At 39.7% G+C, this 16,418-nt stretch overlaps 1 protein-coding gene across 1 annotated transcript; it reads right to left on the minus strand.

The window, feature by feature from the left end:
• Positions 1 to 600: 600 nt before the first annotated feature.
• gsg1l2a (gsg1-like 2a) lies at positions 601 to 10,654 on the minus strand. Its single transcript, XM_073833682.1, has 5 exons — positions 10,211 to 10,654; positions 5,108 to 5,155; positions 4,864 to 5,016; positions 1,551 to 1,662; positions 601 to 1,312 (listed from the first exon to the last, which is right to left on the minus strand). Exons 1-5 carry the CDS (start codon positions 10,509 to 10,511, stop codon positions 1,033 to 1,035), a joined length of 894 nt encoding a protein of 297 aa, XP_073689783.1. The 5' UTR covers positions 10,512 to 10,654; the 3' UTR covers positions 601 to 1,032.
• Between the last annotated feature and the right edge of the window lie 5,764 nt (positions 10,655 to 16,418).

The following is a 16,418-nucleotide window of genomic DNA, read 5'->3' on the forward strand; positions in this document are numbered from 1 at the left end:
CATCATATTCCAGTCTGTCTGGAGTGACATGAAGAAACAGAACAAACTGAGACAGACTAAATCCAGAAGAACGGTAGCAACATCTCTTAAGATTTCTTTAAGAAACCTACCTGCAAAGCTACCTGAAAAAAAACTATAAGCAAATGTACCTAGGGCAAAAGTTGCTTTAAACACAAAGGATGGTCACACCAAATGTTGATTTAATTTAGATAATTGAAGTTGATGAATTGATTAATGAAATCTATTTATGACATTATTTTTGACAGCATCCTCATTTTACAGCATTTTTACACAAGCGCCTAAAACTTTTAAAAGTACTGTAGCTTTGCAGGTAGGTTTCTTGAAGCATCTTGGATACATTGCCACAGTTCTTCTGGATTTAGTCTGTCTCAGTGTGTTCTCTTTCTTTACGTCATTACAGACAGACTGGATGATGATGATGAGATCAGATCTCTGTGTGGAGCACTGGCTGTTGTCAAGACTCCTTGTGCAAACAAAAATCTTACTGCATTATTACAATTAATGGCAAAATGAATATTTTGAAATGTAAACTGATTTGTCCTACTAAAACACTACTAGCAAAACATAGAAATAACATGCCGTTAAAACATTGTCTTTTCATGAAAACGTAACATTACGCTGTATTTTTTGATCAAGTAAATGCAGCATTGGTGAACTTCTTTTAAAACATTTAAAAGTCATACCAACTCCAAAATTTTGAAAAATAATGTGTGTCCACTTTCTTGTTTTATGGTTTTGTCTTATCTGACAACAAAGTGATCATTTCATTGCATTTTTCTTAAAGAAAACTACTTTGAATGTTTATCAGAGTTGTATATTTTCTTTTCAAAAATGTCAGACTTCAGTTATAAATAAGGTTCACAATAGCACAGTGAGTCAGGACAGCAGCAGCACTGCTAAATAACTTAGTTCAGTCCACATACTGCTCTGTTGACCAAAAGCCCTATGATATATTATATTAATGCACAAAAAATGTCTGCGTTGAAGAGGAGCTTCATCCTTCATGAATTTTCAGCAGTATTCTCTGTCCCAGTTGTCCAGTATTGTAGGGTTGAAGCAGGATGGTTCATTGCCATTCACATACAGGGCAGCGTGTTGGTCTGCTTGCTCCTGCAATGAAGTGATGTACCATAAGTCTTCTGGCACGTCCAGCTCCAGGATATTCTGCTTGATGCGCAGTTTCTTCTCAATGGTCCTCCGCTTGAACTTAAACTCAATGATGGTTTTGGTGTAATGATTTAGAACTGTGACCGCCGAGCCCATGCAGGTGCCGAACGAGCCCCATGCCAGACTGACAGAAAAAGTAGATTGGAAATTGTTTCAAACTACTGACAAATGTAATTAATGCATTAATTAAACATTTATAACTTCTAAAGTAGGAAATGTTCAGAAACCTGGTCACCTTAATAATAATAATAATAATTAACTTCCTAAAAGTACTCTACATTTATGTAGAGATTTTGATGTTTGTATTATTAATGAACGGCTGCTGGAAAATATATTTGTGATGTGTCGTATGTGAGACTCACAGATAGGACCAGCTGTAGTCCCATGTCTTAGGTCTCCAGTCTTCTGGACCCATCTGGACAGCCAGCTGGAAAGCTGTGGTGAACATCATATGTGCAACCATCCCGAAAAGGCCTGGGGCACAGAAAAATTACAGTGTGTAAGTTGTCTTTTTTCACTTTATCCACAAGATGTCAGTATATGTTTCAGTGTAGTGACTATACAAAGAATAAACTCTGTCCAGTTGCAAAAACCAACTTAATAAGAAGCAAACAATTGTTTATTTTGATTTATTAATATTACTTTCTTGTACCAAATCTTTTGTTGCATCGACCAGCGGTCTGAAAAGGAGGTACACTTAATGCCTTTTTAATGCAATGAACATGTTATGTTGATTGAACCAAGTAAACATTAAACAAAACATGAATTTATATTGTATTATATCACAGAAGCCCCCCACATTATGCTATGCATATGTATATGCATCATATGGCAGGTGCTTCTGTGCATCGAGTGCGTTGGTGAGCATTCCTACAATCATCGGGATTAGTGCAAATATAGGGGGAGGGAGGATGGTCTCTGCTTGCAATGTCACGTACCAAAACCACTAACCCCCACACCAATCCGATTACAGCGCAAACCACCAAATCCCCACGCTATTGGGACATATCGCTCATTCAGACCAGAGCAGGCAGGCAGCTTCCTGTCCAGAACAACCTCTCCTCTTGCCCACCCCCACACACATTCGCTGCAAAACAGCTTTTTCTTAATCACTTCATTTTTATTTTTTCCCCTGTTTTTTTAGTAATGTTGTGTAAAATTTGTGTAATATATGAAGACTTATTTCCAGAGAATATTTATGAACAAATTAAGATTATTTTTCTGTCCTCATTGGCAAGCTGTTTTGTTTGAATTGTTTTATTTTTTGTTGTTGTCTGCTCTTGATTTTCTGATATTATTTTATGCAATTTTGACTTACAAATAAATCATTTCAATGATAATTACATATTTTTACTGGAAATCAAGACAGAAATAAACTATGGAAGCCCGTTTCTGCCACTGAATAATAATAATAATAATAATAATAATAATAATAATAAAAGGTAATTGCGACCTTTTATCTCACAATTCAGAATTTTTAGTTTACTTCTTAGAATTGTGAGATACAAACTCACAGTTCTGAGAAATGAAGTTAGAATTGCATGATATAAACTTGAAATTGTGAGTTATAAACTTAGAATTGCAAGATATCACAATTCAGATTTTTTTCTCAGATTTGCGTGATATAAACTCACAATTTTGAGAAATAAAGTCAGAATTGCAATATATAAACTCACAATTGTTACTTTTTTCTTAGAATTGTGAGTTTAAATCTCGCAGGTGTGACTTTTTTGTTGTTTATATAATGCAATTCTGAGAAAAAAAAGTCAGAATTGTGATATCTTGCAATTCTTATAAACGGTGAGTTTATATCACACAATTCTGACTTCATTTCTCGCATTTATGCCTCAAAATTCTGACTTTATAACTTGCAATTGCTATAAAAAAGTTTATTTCTCACAATTGTGACTTTTTTTCCCTTGCAATTGTGAGGTTATATAACGCAATTCTGAGAAAAAAGTTAGAATTGTGACTATGTATCTCGCAGTTTTGACTTTATAGCTTGCACTTGCAAGTTTATATCTCACAATTCAGACTTTATAACACACAATTAAGAGTTTATATCTTATAATATTGAGAAAAAAGTCTGAATTAAGAGTTTGTATCTTGTTTTTTTTTTTTTGAATGCATTTTGGTGTGGAAAATGCAATTTTTTCCTCAACATTCTTCTATGGAAGCCCATTTCCACCACTAATAAAAAATAAAGAAAGGTAATTGTGACTTTTTCTCTCACAATTCAGACTTTTTTTCTCATAAATGTGAAAACAAACTTGCAATTGTCAGTTATAAAGTCAGAATTGTAAAATGTGAACTTGTAATTCTGAGAAATAAAGTCAGAATTGCATGATATAAACACACAATTATGAGTTATAAAGTCAAAATTGCAAGATATAATCTCAAAATTCTGACTTTTTTCTCAGAATTGCTAGATCATATCTCGGAATTGCGATTTTATCACACAAACTTGCAATTCTGACTATTTCTTGCAATTTTGAGCTTATATCTCACAATTCTGAAATTACTGAGTTAGTTAGAATTGTAAGATATACAGTCGCAATTCTGAGAATGTCAGTCTTTTTTCCCCTCAAAATTGGACTTTATAACTTGCAGTTGTGAGTTTATATCTCACAATTCTGAGAAATAAAGTCAGAATTGCAAGATGTAATCTCAAAATTCTGACTTTTTTCCTCAGAATTGCAAGTTTGTATCTCACAGTTGAAGAATTACTTAGAATTACTAGTTTATATCTTGCAATTGCAAGTTTATCATGCAAACTTGCAATACTGACTTTATTTCTTGCAATTTTGAGTTTATATCTCACAATTCTGCGAGTTACTTAGTTGGAATTGTGAGATAAACACTCACAATTCTGAGAACGTTAGTCTTTTTCCCCCTCGAAATTGGACTTTATAACTTGCAATTGCAAGTTTATATCTCACAATTCGGAGGAAAAAATCAGAACACACAGTGTTGGCGATTAGTGGGAGCACTGATTTTTTTGGTGCATTGATTTGTTGTTAGCCTTGATTTGTTGTTGTAAGCAGCCCTGAAGTACAGAATTCCTTTATTTTTTCTTCTTTTTTTTGCCTTGTAACATCACACAAACAAATAAATGATTTTTGTTTGTTTTGTTTTGTTTTTCATTTAAATGCACAAATAAATCGCAGCACAAAAATAGTGCAGAAAATAGATTTAGGGAGGCACTTTTTCCACCTTGTCCTTCAGGGCTAGTGCGACATTTCTCTGCTGATCTGTGCTGCAACGCTGACCCATCACTGCTCTCTGTAAAGTGTTGGGAACATGTGGAGTTGGATTTGTGCTGTATAATCTCATCTCTGTTTCACAGCTGGGGCTGACTGGCAGGAGTTGAGCTAGCAGGATGTTTTGCTTTTCTGGCAAATGAGCATTCAACAGGGACTAATGTTCCTCTGTCTGTCAGTGCTGAAGTCGTGGAAGCAAGAAGGAAATACTGGCATGTGTTGCTTTTTATTGCAGGTTTGCTTTTATAAATTCATTTTTATTTTAATATTTTTATGAATTTTACTTTAATTTTATTTATAGTAATTATAGACATACATAATACTATTTTACCTATTTTAACTAAATAAATAAGCCTGTCAGTATATCCCACCCCAACTTCGCTCATATGTTTTCTAATTTATAGTAATGAGTTACCTGAGAGAGCGGTGCACAGAGCTGCAAAGGCATTGAGCTTGAGTCTGTTTATCAGGTTAAAGCACGGACACATCTCTATCACCATCAGAGCTCCACCGGTGAACAGGAGTGCGATATATAGACACTCGGCCACAATACACAGCCAGAGCACTCCTGAGAGAGACAGATCATTTGTTAAGGGTGCTGTATGTTACAATTGTTTATAGTTCATATGAATAACATGTAACACTTGTTACTTACCCACCTCTTTCATGATCTGGTGCAATCTCAAAAAAGCTCCTACAGTTAAATCCTATAAAGAGAGAAAATTTTGGTAAAAATTGGCTACCAGCCTTAAATGTGCATAAACAAAAGGATTGTGCATTCAATAAAAATGAACAATATTTGGTCAATTTTAATGTTAATTTATACATAATAAATGCTAATGTTCAATATTAATTATTGCTTGTTCATTATACATAAACTATAGTTTCCTTTCATAGGTTCTCTTGATGCTGCATTTGTAGCTGATAGTATAGGGAACCCTCAGGTGTAACGACGGTCTGAATCCCGTATAGAAACATGACAATATACCAATTTTATCATAGCACTTCAGCTGTGCATTTGAGACACTTTAGAAGTTTGGCAGCAGCCAGACTGGCACATGCATATAAATTGGATAATTTGAATATGTATTTGACCCCTTTGCAAACCAAGGCTGTATCCAAAATCGCCCCCTATATCCTCAAATAGGGCACGAGTGTACATCCGATGTACGCTCAACAGCTAGAGATAACTCATAATGCACTGTGAGAGTCGCGCGACGACTGAATTCCCACGTCTCGCCAGACGATGGCGCCCACAGCTTAATCATCCATCCATTCATTTTACAACGCGCTCCTCCACTGCGTTATACAGCGCACAACACAGGTACAAATTCGTTGTAAATTGATTATTAAATTGTTTAACTAGGTTTTATACGTAAACTCCTTGACATAGTTCAAGATAAATCCTTTAAACTTACTGCTTGAACTGTCCGTTTTAAATGATTGTTAAACAGTAAGCAATACTATGCAAAAGCGGCAGTCTTTCCGGTACACTTAGCGTCCGAATTCACTCACTCGTTTTCATTCACTCCGTCAAGTGAACTGTACAAGTGGACTAATGTAGGGAATAATGAATAGGGTATAGGGGGCGATTTCGGATACAGCCCAAGACTTAGTACTTGGTGGCAAAACTCTTGTTTCCAATCACAGAGGTCAGATGTATCTTGCAGCTGGCCACCAGGTTGCACACATCTCAGGAGGGATTTCGTCCCACTCCTCTTCAATTCATTAAGGTTTTGAGGCTGACGTTTGGCAACTCGAACCTTCAGCTTCTTTCACAGATTTTCTTTGGGTTTGAGGTCTGGAGACTGGCTGGGCCACTCCAGGACCTTAATGTGCTTCTTCTTGAGCCACTCCTTTGTTGCCTTGGCCATGTGTTTTGGGTCACTGTCATGCTGGAATACCCATCCATGGCCCGTTTTCAATGAGGGAAGAAGGTTCTCACCCAAGATTTGATGGTACATGACCATGTCCATTGTTGTTGATGCGGTGCAGTTGTCTTGGAGTCGTAGGCAGCATTCCTCCTCCTCCAAACACGGTAAGTTGAGTTGATGCCAAAGAGCTTGATTTTGGTCTCATCTTACCGCAACACTTTCACCCAGTTCTTCTTTGAATCATTCAGATGTTCATTGGCAAACTTCAGACGGGCATGTACATGTGCTTTCTTGAGACCTTACGGCCTCTGCAGGATTTCAGTCCTTCCTGGCGTAGTGTGTTACCAATTGTTTTCTTGGTGACTATGGTCTCAGCTGCCTTGAGATCATTGACAAGATCCTCCCATGTAGTTCTGGGCTGATTCCTCAAAGTTCTCATGATCATTGAAACTCCATGAGGTGAGATCTTAAATGGAGCCCCAGACCGGGGGAGATTGACAGTTATTTTTCACACCAACTGTTGTCACCCTCTCACCAAGGTGCTTTGCGATAGTCTTGTAGCCCATTCCAGCCTTGCGTAGGTCTACAATCTTGTCCCTGACATCTTTGGACAGCTCTTTGGTCTTAGCCATGGTGGAGAGTTTGGAATATGATTAATTGATTTCTTCTGTGGACAGGTGTCTTTTATACAGGTAACAAGCTGAGATTAGGAGCATTCCCTTCAAGAGAGTGCTCCTAATCTCAGCTTGTTACCTGTATAAAAGACACCTGATAGCCAGAAATCGTGCTGATTGATAGAGGATCAAATACTTATTTCACTGATTAAAACGCAAATCAATTTATAACTTCTTTGAAATGTGTTTTTCTGGATTTTATTGTTGTTATTCTGTCTCTCATAGTTAAAATAAACCTACAAATAAAATTATAGACTGATCATTTCTTTGTCATTGGGCAAACATACATCATACATCAGCGGAGGATCAACTAATTATTTTCCCCACTGTATTCTTCTTTACTCTACACTACAAGACTTTTAATTAAATTACACAAATCTATGACATTTCTGAGTGTGTAAAGGTCACATGCAGATACTATTAGACCCTCACAGGGCAGTCATGGCCTAATGATTAGAGAGTTGGACTTGTAACCCGAAGGTTGTGGTTATGAGTTTCAGGTCCGGCAGGAATTTTCATTGGGGGGGGAGCGAATATCCAACTCACTACAGTGTGTGTGCACTTGGATGTGTTAAATGGAGAGCACAAATTCTGAGTACGGTTCACCATACTTGGCCACACGTCACGTCCTCCTCATTATATGGACACAACGGCAGTTTCTGATTTGAGGTTTTTCCTTAAAACTGTCTTCTTTGACCGCGAGTTGATTGAGGGAAATGCATCACTATTAGGCTGAGTGCAGTCTACTAATGCTTCTGAACCATCAAAGTCTGGTACAATGAGAATGAAGATGGATTTTGATACTGTACAAGGGCTCCCTCCACTAGGAGGTTTTGTGCTCTCAAATAGAAGCTGTTTTAATCTTGTTGTTTGAATCCCAACTTGGACTCAGTTCACTGTCCTGCTGGTTCAGTGCCAGAGTTCTTTAAGGAGTTTGTCTCCCATTTTATTCGTGGGACAAGATGGTTGAGACTATTCTGGCATTTTTGTGTTCTGTCCAGGGAACTGTCTGTGGTTTTAGAAGGCTCACAAGGAGTCAGCTAAACATCTTGTGACTCGTGTTGGTTCTGTTTATGGTTTTAACATTCTTAGTGGCTGTTCACACAGAATGCATCTTTGCATCTAAAAACTTGAGATGCAGCACACAGGAATTGTTTTTTTTTTAAAGCGCAGGATAGAATGCCTCCTCCACTTGCTGTCAAACAAAATACTTGCTATGCCAACTTGCTACTGTAAACAGACATTGATGAGCAGTGCTGTGTTTAAAAGTTGAGATTCTTTTTACTTGATACAGCGTCCTAAAAACTTGACAGTCGTGTGAGATGCATTCTGTGTGATCAGAAAGCATAGTTTAACTTCATTTCTAAACCGTAAAACATTGGTAAACCTACATATGCAACTTTGGTTCACTGAATAGGTTATCTGACACTGCGTAGCTGGCCATGCTACTTCATTGCTGCTTTCTACCTTCAGCAAAATCTGAGGAGAATAAATTAGTTTTCTTTTTTACATGGGTTTCAGACAGTTGTCAAACCTGAAAGCATTCCCATATCGTCAGCTATTAACATTGTTTCTTTTTTGGGGAACCAAGGTTACATACATAACTGCGATGTTACTGTAAATTATACTTTTATATAATTTAGGTATTAGTATGTGCAGAAATCAACATAAACCAAGATTAATAACAGTAATATAAAAGCATTATTCATTGTTACTTCATGCTAGAATGTATTGTTATTGTGACCATAAATTCTGATGCATTTAATTTAGTTAACATAAACCAACCACAAAAGAGTGTTATTCATTGTTCAACCCAGGCTCACTGGAAATACGTGCCTCTAGATAATTGTTACGTACCTTAATTACGTACCTTACTGCATGTTTCGTGGCAGTTTCAAAGTGAAATGAGTAGCACTAAAACACATGTTCATTACGTGACCGTGGCACATGTTTATTACGTTGGTACAGCCACGTATTGCTGCGTTTTTATTACACTGCTTGAGGTGCATATTGCGGCTGTTTAGAACTCAAATATCCAGGGAGTGTCGCTAAAGGTTAATGCTCTATCGTGTTGGAAATATCCTCTTCACCAAACCCAACCCTAAACCTAACCGATAGTGTTAACAAACGCAAAAGTGATGTAAAAACACATTTGTTGATGCAGGCAGCCATGCTATTTATACTTCCTTAAGCAGATTTGAGCTGTTTTGTTGAATTTCAGTTTCACAGGGTTCGTATCGGAGCTCTTTATCACTCAAGTGCAGTGCCATATCGGGTGAGCTACTGAGCAAACCTACTGAATTAGAAAACTCATGCATATGAAGCTGTATATGTGACGACAATGTTCAAAAGGATCAGTTTTCAAATCACGCAGGATGTTAAATTGTTTTGAAGCCATAATATAATATCCTGCAAGTAATTGTGTGAAAATTATGCTTTATTAATCGAAACTCTATGTGTGAATTACACTTTGTGTGTCAGAGTTTTACTGCCTCTAATGTTCATTTCAACTGGAAACTGCAGTGATTCATACATATAGGTACATTTTTTCAGTTTAGCAGAAATGTATATAGAGGAGAGCCCATGTTGTTGTTGTTAGTTTATATTAACTAATGTTAACAATGTAAGCTATGTTAAAGGGTCTTTATGAATGTTTGTAACATAAATTGGTTAAAATTTCCTCAATGCTCATGTAAAACAACAACCTTGGTCAAAAACAGCTCTTTTCAAAAATGAAGAAATGTATACAATTCTTCTCAACAACAACAACAACAACAAAAGATATTCTGGAAAATGTGGGTAACCTAACAGTTTCTGGTCCCCATTGTCTTCCATATTATTTTTCTCTACTTAATAGTGTAGGTTAATAGTGACCAGCAACCGTTTGGTAGACCACATTCTTCAAAATATCTTCTTTTATGTTCAGAAGAAAGAAACTCATACAGGTTCAGAAAAAAATTGAGGATGAGTAAATGATGACATTATTTTAATTTCCAGCTAAATCTCTTTAACAATTTCATGAAGTGATGTTAACAGATACAACTTTGTTGTAAACTGAGCATTTGGAAGTCTTTGATGGGACACAAAGAAAAGAAAACACTGTCCAAATTTACTTTCACTTTTACCAATCACTAGTGGAATACCCTTGTGCAAGCAGTCAAAACAAGACAAAAAAAAAAAAAAAGAAAAAAAAAAAACAGTGGTATTGTCTTACCTATTAAGTCAACGGTTTGTTCGCAGGAGAACCAGATCCCTGCGTGAAACTTCCTCATGAGGAACTTCTCCTCTCCGGTCTCGTAGATGTACTGCACCAGCCGTGTGTCGTTAATGTTGGAGCTGTTAAAGCGGATGCAGTACGTCTGCTTGACTTTCACCGGCCCCATGCAGAAAGGCTTCACCACCTTCCTGGTCCCCTCACACCAGTAGCTAGTGGTGACGGCGGAAACCGCCAAGGCGAATGCCACATAGTTAAGCGTGAGAGCCAGGGATGCTCTCTGAGCACGCTGTATACCCATAGTGCTCCAGGAGGCACGAGGACACAAGCAATCCTGGCTTCGAAGTCCTTGCTTCAGACATTCAAACTATTTTGCAAGTAGTATCTTCAGGATTATTGGGTTTTGCAGATCTGTTCTTTCATCTCCTTGATAGACCAACAGGAAGAGCGCAGAGGTTTTACGATTGACAGCTGCTCTACTTCATGTCTAGCTCTAATGCTATCAGGCTCTTATGTTTCGCTCTAACATACCCTACAGCCCCCCTCCTGAGCCACGATTCCCCTCCTCCATCCTTTTTACTGTTATCATTTCAAAGGGCAAATTACATGTAAGACCTTGGTTTTGTTCTTCCATCTAAACCCGTAGCTTATTTTTGTGAGCATAGCAATAAAACAGATTATCAATCAGATTACTCTTCAATCTGATGCAGGGCCGTTTGCCAGCATCTCAGTGGAAACTTCCTCCGTTTTCAAGACTGCTTTTCAATGAAATGCAACAGATTTTTCAACAATGGTTTACAGTAAAAAAAAAAAAAAAAAAAAAAGATAAACCCATAATGATGCTGTGAAGATGCTCTTACATCTGTTTACACAAACAAGAATTGTTCCACTGCACACACAGTTTGTGTGTGCACACAAAGCAAATCCTTTCCAATTTGGATGATTGATGCGAGATATTTCATACAAATATAAGGGAAACGGCTGTGGGAAATATTTTTTAAGGGCTGACAGATGTCAGGATAAATAGACTCAAGATCAAGCCCACAAGGACTCATGTTTTAAACTATAATTTAACATTTATTATTCAGAAATTCACAAATTATCCAGAGGAGAAAAAAAAGAATTTTTATTAAATGCTTAAGTATTTGTTGTTAACTAAATACCCTCATGTCTTCCAGGAACCACAATCTCTTAAAAAATAAAGGTGCTTTAAGAGGCTCTTAAAGGATAACTATTGCCAAAATGCAATCTGGGCTTTTTTTTTTTTTTTTACTGTAAACGAGACAAACTTATATCTAAAAGCATAATTACGACAAACAAGCCGTTTTTGAGATTGACCGTGATTTCGTTTTGTGGTCAATGGCCGGTGAATGGGAGTACTAGGGGCATAACTTTGAGCGCATCAAAATCGATATTTTTACAACACTAAGAAGACTCGACACACCATGAAACTTTGCTCGAAGTATCGCCTGGGTCTCTACACATGAACTCGAACATTGAGAACATTGTTTGTGTACACAGAGTTTACTAAAAATAAAGGTTTTGAACAACTCACTTTCACTGTTTGAGTTTCCATTCGCGGCCCTCTTGCCAGTCAAGACGTGTCGATCTCCGAATGCGAGGAGAGTAAAGATGGATAGCTCCTAAAGCATATTTCCATATAAATGCATGACTAATTTGTTGTTTTATCTTAAGTGAAAAACAATATTAACCTTCTAGTTGTAAAAAGAGCCTCATATAAGCCTAATATTTTGTCCTATGGAGTCCATTCATTCGCATTCGGAGATCGACACTTCTTGACTGGCAAGATGGCTGCGAGCGCGAACCCAAACAGTGTAAGTGAGTTGTTCAAAACCTTTCTTTTTAGTAAACTCTGTGTACACAAACAATGTTCTCAATGCTCGAGTTCATGTGTAGAGACCCAGGCGATACTTCGAGCAAAGTTTCATGGTGTGTCGAGCCTTCTTAGTGTTGTAAAAATATCGATTTTGATGCGCTCAAAGTTATGCCCCTAGTACTCCCATTCACCGGCCATTGACCACAAAACGAAATCACGGTCAATCTCAAAAACGGCTCGTTTTTCGTAAATTATGCTTTTAGATAGAAGTTTGTCTCATTTACAGTAAAAAAAAAAAAAAACGGCCCATATTGCATTTTGGTAATAGTTATCCTTTAACAGCGATGCCATGGAATAACCATTTTTGGTTCCACAAAGAACCATCTCTTTCTTATCTTTTTATAATCTGAAAAACCTTTTGCCACAAAGAACCTTTGGTGAAACAGAAAGGTTCTTCAGATGTTAAAGGTTCTTTAAGGAAACATTTAGACAAAGATGGTTCTTCTATGGCATCGTGAAGCACCTTTATTTTTAAGAGAGCAAAATGTCCAAGTGAATGGTTACAAATTATTTTTCTTAGCATATTCCACTTATCTAAAGGTTTCATTGTTTTACTCTTGTCCCAGTGTATTACATTATGTACATTGATCAGAAAAATCTAAATGATTTTATTGTATTTTATTTTATTAGATATGTATTACTCCCTCAGTTATGGCATCACAATAATTTTTTTTGCTCTAATCATTATTGAAAGTTGGTGTACTTTTTTATCAAGGAGACAGGTGTGTCTATAAAGATCTTGAGGTGAAAAATTACATGTGATGTATGAAGAACAAAGAACAATCCAGATAAATATCACATTTTGTTTGTCATTTTCAATTAATTTGTCAAAAGTGTAAAAATTCACATTCACTACTGCTTTGTGTTTTTGCTTTGAAAATTGCTCTTTTGCAGCGAGCTCAATTTTTTTTTTCTTGTGCTATAGCCTAACATCTGCTTTTCATGCTACTGTTATTGAGATGTTAGTGCAGCAGATTTTTTTTTTTTTTTTTTTTTTTGAGAATAACTGTGAGAATAAATTTTAGTATGTTTACAAAAAGCTTTCATGATTTCTGAAAATTTGGAATGTAGTGCACATGATGTATGACTGCATTGTTTGTTGGTGGTCTTGCTTTTTGTAATTTAGCCCCAACTTTTGGTGCAGCATGAACATTCTGCTAAGCATTTGCTCTTGTGTTCCACAGAAATAAGTTTGGCATGACATGAGGGTGAGTAAATGACAGAAATTTCATTTTTGATTGAGCTATTCCTTTAAGGTGTAGAATATAATTTTTTTCCCTCCAGTATTTAGTAAAATACAGTAGGCTGTAATAATTATCTTTGGGATTCCACCCCCCAGTGCCATTTAATATGAACAGGTGACACGTATGCATCCCAGAGGATCAAGGATATTAATATTGGAAAAAGAAGGAAATTACATTTTTTCCTTCATGTTTTTCAGAGGTGAGGTTGAACAGGAAATACTAGGACTGGATTAAGGCTCATAATATCAAAGAACAGTGGTGGATGTTTATGTAATGTGGAATCCTGAGATTTATCTGTTTCTGGATTTCCCATGCTTTGTCACAGAGATATTCATTGTACAGAATGTAATTTTATTGCTTCCACCTACTTTTCTAAAGGCAGATCTGTGGTATTTTGTGTGTGTACCTCACTCTAAAAAATACTGGGTTCAAAACAACCCAGCGCTGGGAAAAATATGGACAAACCCTGTTTGGGTTGATTTAATCCAGCGGTTGGCTTAAATGTTTAGTCCAGCCTTCTGGACTATATATCTTGGTTAAAATGGTTCCCTCTCAGTCGGTCTCTTCGACGTCATGTTGGAGACCAACGAATTGGGATATCGCTTTAGAGATACCAATCCTCTTTGTGTAAACTAAACGAGCCAATGGACATTGGCATGCATGATTGCATCCAGCTGTCGCTGATCACAGCGTGAGCATAAATACACAGCAGGTGCAATGCATAGACAGCATTTTGCTTCGGAGCCAATCTTCGGATGATGAGACGGCGAGAAACAGACTTCAAAGAAGAAGAACTCTCTGACTGTTTGTGTTGGCGGCACGGCGCGTCAAGGGTGGTGGTCTCCTGTGGGTGGAAAAGCGCACAGTTAAGGACTGCACTACCCGCCTTCTGTGTCGCAGCGGCCATCTCCCCTGTGCGCCTCAGCACTAAAGAGCAGTTTTCTAAAAGAGTGTCACGGGTGAACGTCTTTTTAAAGATGAAGCATTCAAAATGCCCTTTCACCCGTGCGTTTCTAGCGTTTCTAGTTACCTGGCGTCAGGTGATGGTCATGATCGCTGTCTGACGTGTCTGGGTATTGGCAGGGTTTGTGGATGAGTCATGCTGTCATTGCGGCGGCATGTCCATCACGGAGCTGCGGACCAGACTCCACTTCCTGCAAAAGGGCGGGGTGCCAGTTCCTCTGCCCAGATCTACCGTTCCCCTCGGCAAACGCCGGGGGAATCTACCTCTGGCAGAGGGCTGACTGGTCTGACGGTTACGGTAGGGAATTCCCCGGTGGACAATCCGTTGGGGGTTCCTCCTTCCACTGGTTCTCAGCGCCCCACCCCAGTGCCCTTCTTCCCGGAGGTGCATGATGAGCTTACTGGGACGTGGGACCCCACTTCGGACCGGCACAGAGACGCCCGAGCGGGGTCCCTGCGTTCCACCTCGCTGCTCCCCGGCTTGTACGTCGGTGGTTCCGCTGGTTCCGCTTGTGCGTTGTCTGAGAGCCTGGCTAGAGCTTCCCAGCCCGTCTCGTTGGCTCCTCCGAACCATCAGCTACGGGCCCCCAGCTACACTGGCACATCAACTGCCTAGAGCTGCTAGCAGTACGCCTTGCCTTGAACCGTCCAAAGGGCGCATTCGAGGCAAACATGTGCTAGTCCGTTCGGACAACACTGCGACCGTTGCGTACATAAACCGACAAGGTGGTCTACGCTCCCGTCGCATGTCGCAGCTCGCCCGTTCTCTCCTCCTCGCTTCGTGCCATTCATATTCCGGGTTTGCTCAACCGTGCAGCCAACGAGCTCTCACGAGCTGCGCTTCCCGGAGAGTGGAGACTCCATCCCCAGTCGGTCCAGCTGATCTGGAGACGTTTCGGGGAGGCTTCGACCCCCGAAGATGCCCGATCGGCGTCGTGCTTATCTTCTTGCAGCAAGGGTTGGAGCGTAGGCTGTCGCCCTCTACCCTTAAGGTCTATGTGGCCGCCATCTCTGCGAACCATGACCCCGTTGAAGGAAGGTCGGTGGGTAAGAACGACCTGGTCATCAGGTTTCTCAGGGGAGCGAGGAGGTTAAATCCTCCTAGGCTCCCCTCAATATCCTTTTGGGACCTGTCTCTGGTGCTCACAACACTACAGCGGGTCCCCTTTGAGCCTTTGCAGTCAGTCGAGCTGAAGTATCTCTCTATGAAGGCTCTGCTCCTGCTTGCAATGGCCTCCATCAAGAGGGTAGGGGACCTGCAGGCGTTTTCGGTCGACGATTAGTGCCTTCAGTTCGGGCCGGTAGATTCCCAGGTAACCCTGAGGCCCCGGCCTGGCTACGTGCCCAAGGTTCCTACTACTCCCTTCAGGGATCAGGTGGTGAGCCTGCAAGTGCTGCCCTCGGAGGAGGCAGACCCAGCCTTAGCTTTGCTTTGTCCCGTCCGAACATTAAGATGCTACGTCGACTGGACGCAAAGCTTCAGAACCTCAGACCAGCTCTTTATTTGTCATGGAGGACGGCAGAGGGGGAAGGCCGTCTCCAAGCAGAGGATGGCACACTGGATAGTGGATGCCATCGTCCTGGCTTATCAGGTTGCGAGCTCACTCAACTAGAAGTGTTGCATCCTCCTGGGCGCTGACTCGTGGCGCCTTGCTATCTGACATTTGTAGAGCTGCGGGCTGGGCGACCCACAACACATTCGCTAGGTTTTATAGCCTTCGTGTAGAGCCAGTCTCCTCCTGTGTTCTCACCTCAAACGGGTAGAAACACTGAGAGGCACTGGCTCAGGTCGGCTTGCTATCTTCTCCAGAGTGTCCATGTAGACCCTGTCGAGTTCCTCCTTCCTCAGCTCCAGACGTAGCGGAGCGTCTAGGCGCCAGGCCCTCTCTCTATGAAACTTTAGAACCAATAGAAGGCTCAGGATACATGAGAGACTTAAGTGAATCCCATATCTCTTCCACGGTACCCACAGAGGCCGTGTTTCCCCGGTAACTTTCTACCATCTACACAAGGGTTCAATCACCTCCATTCTTCCATATGTCCTAATATGAGCCATATGCGTATTGCTCCGAACCTCCTGCAGGATGGGTGGGAGCTCCGCACG

Source organism: Garra rufa, chromosome 1 (assembly GCF_049309525.1).
Source record: "Garra rufa chromosome 1, GarRuf1.0, whole genome shotgun sequence".
NCBI lineage: Eukaryota > Metazoa > Chordata > Actinopteri > Cypriniformes > Cyprinidae > Garra > Garra rufa.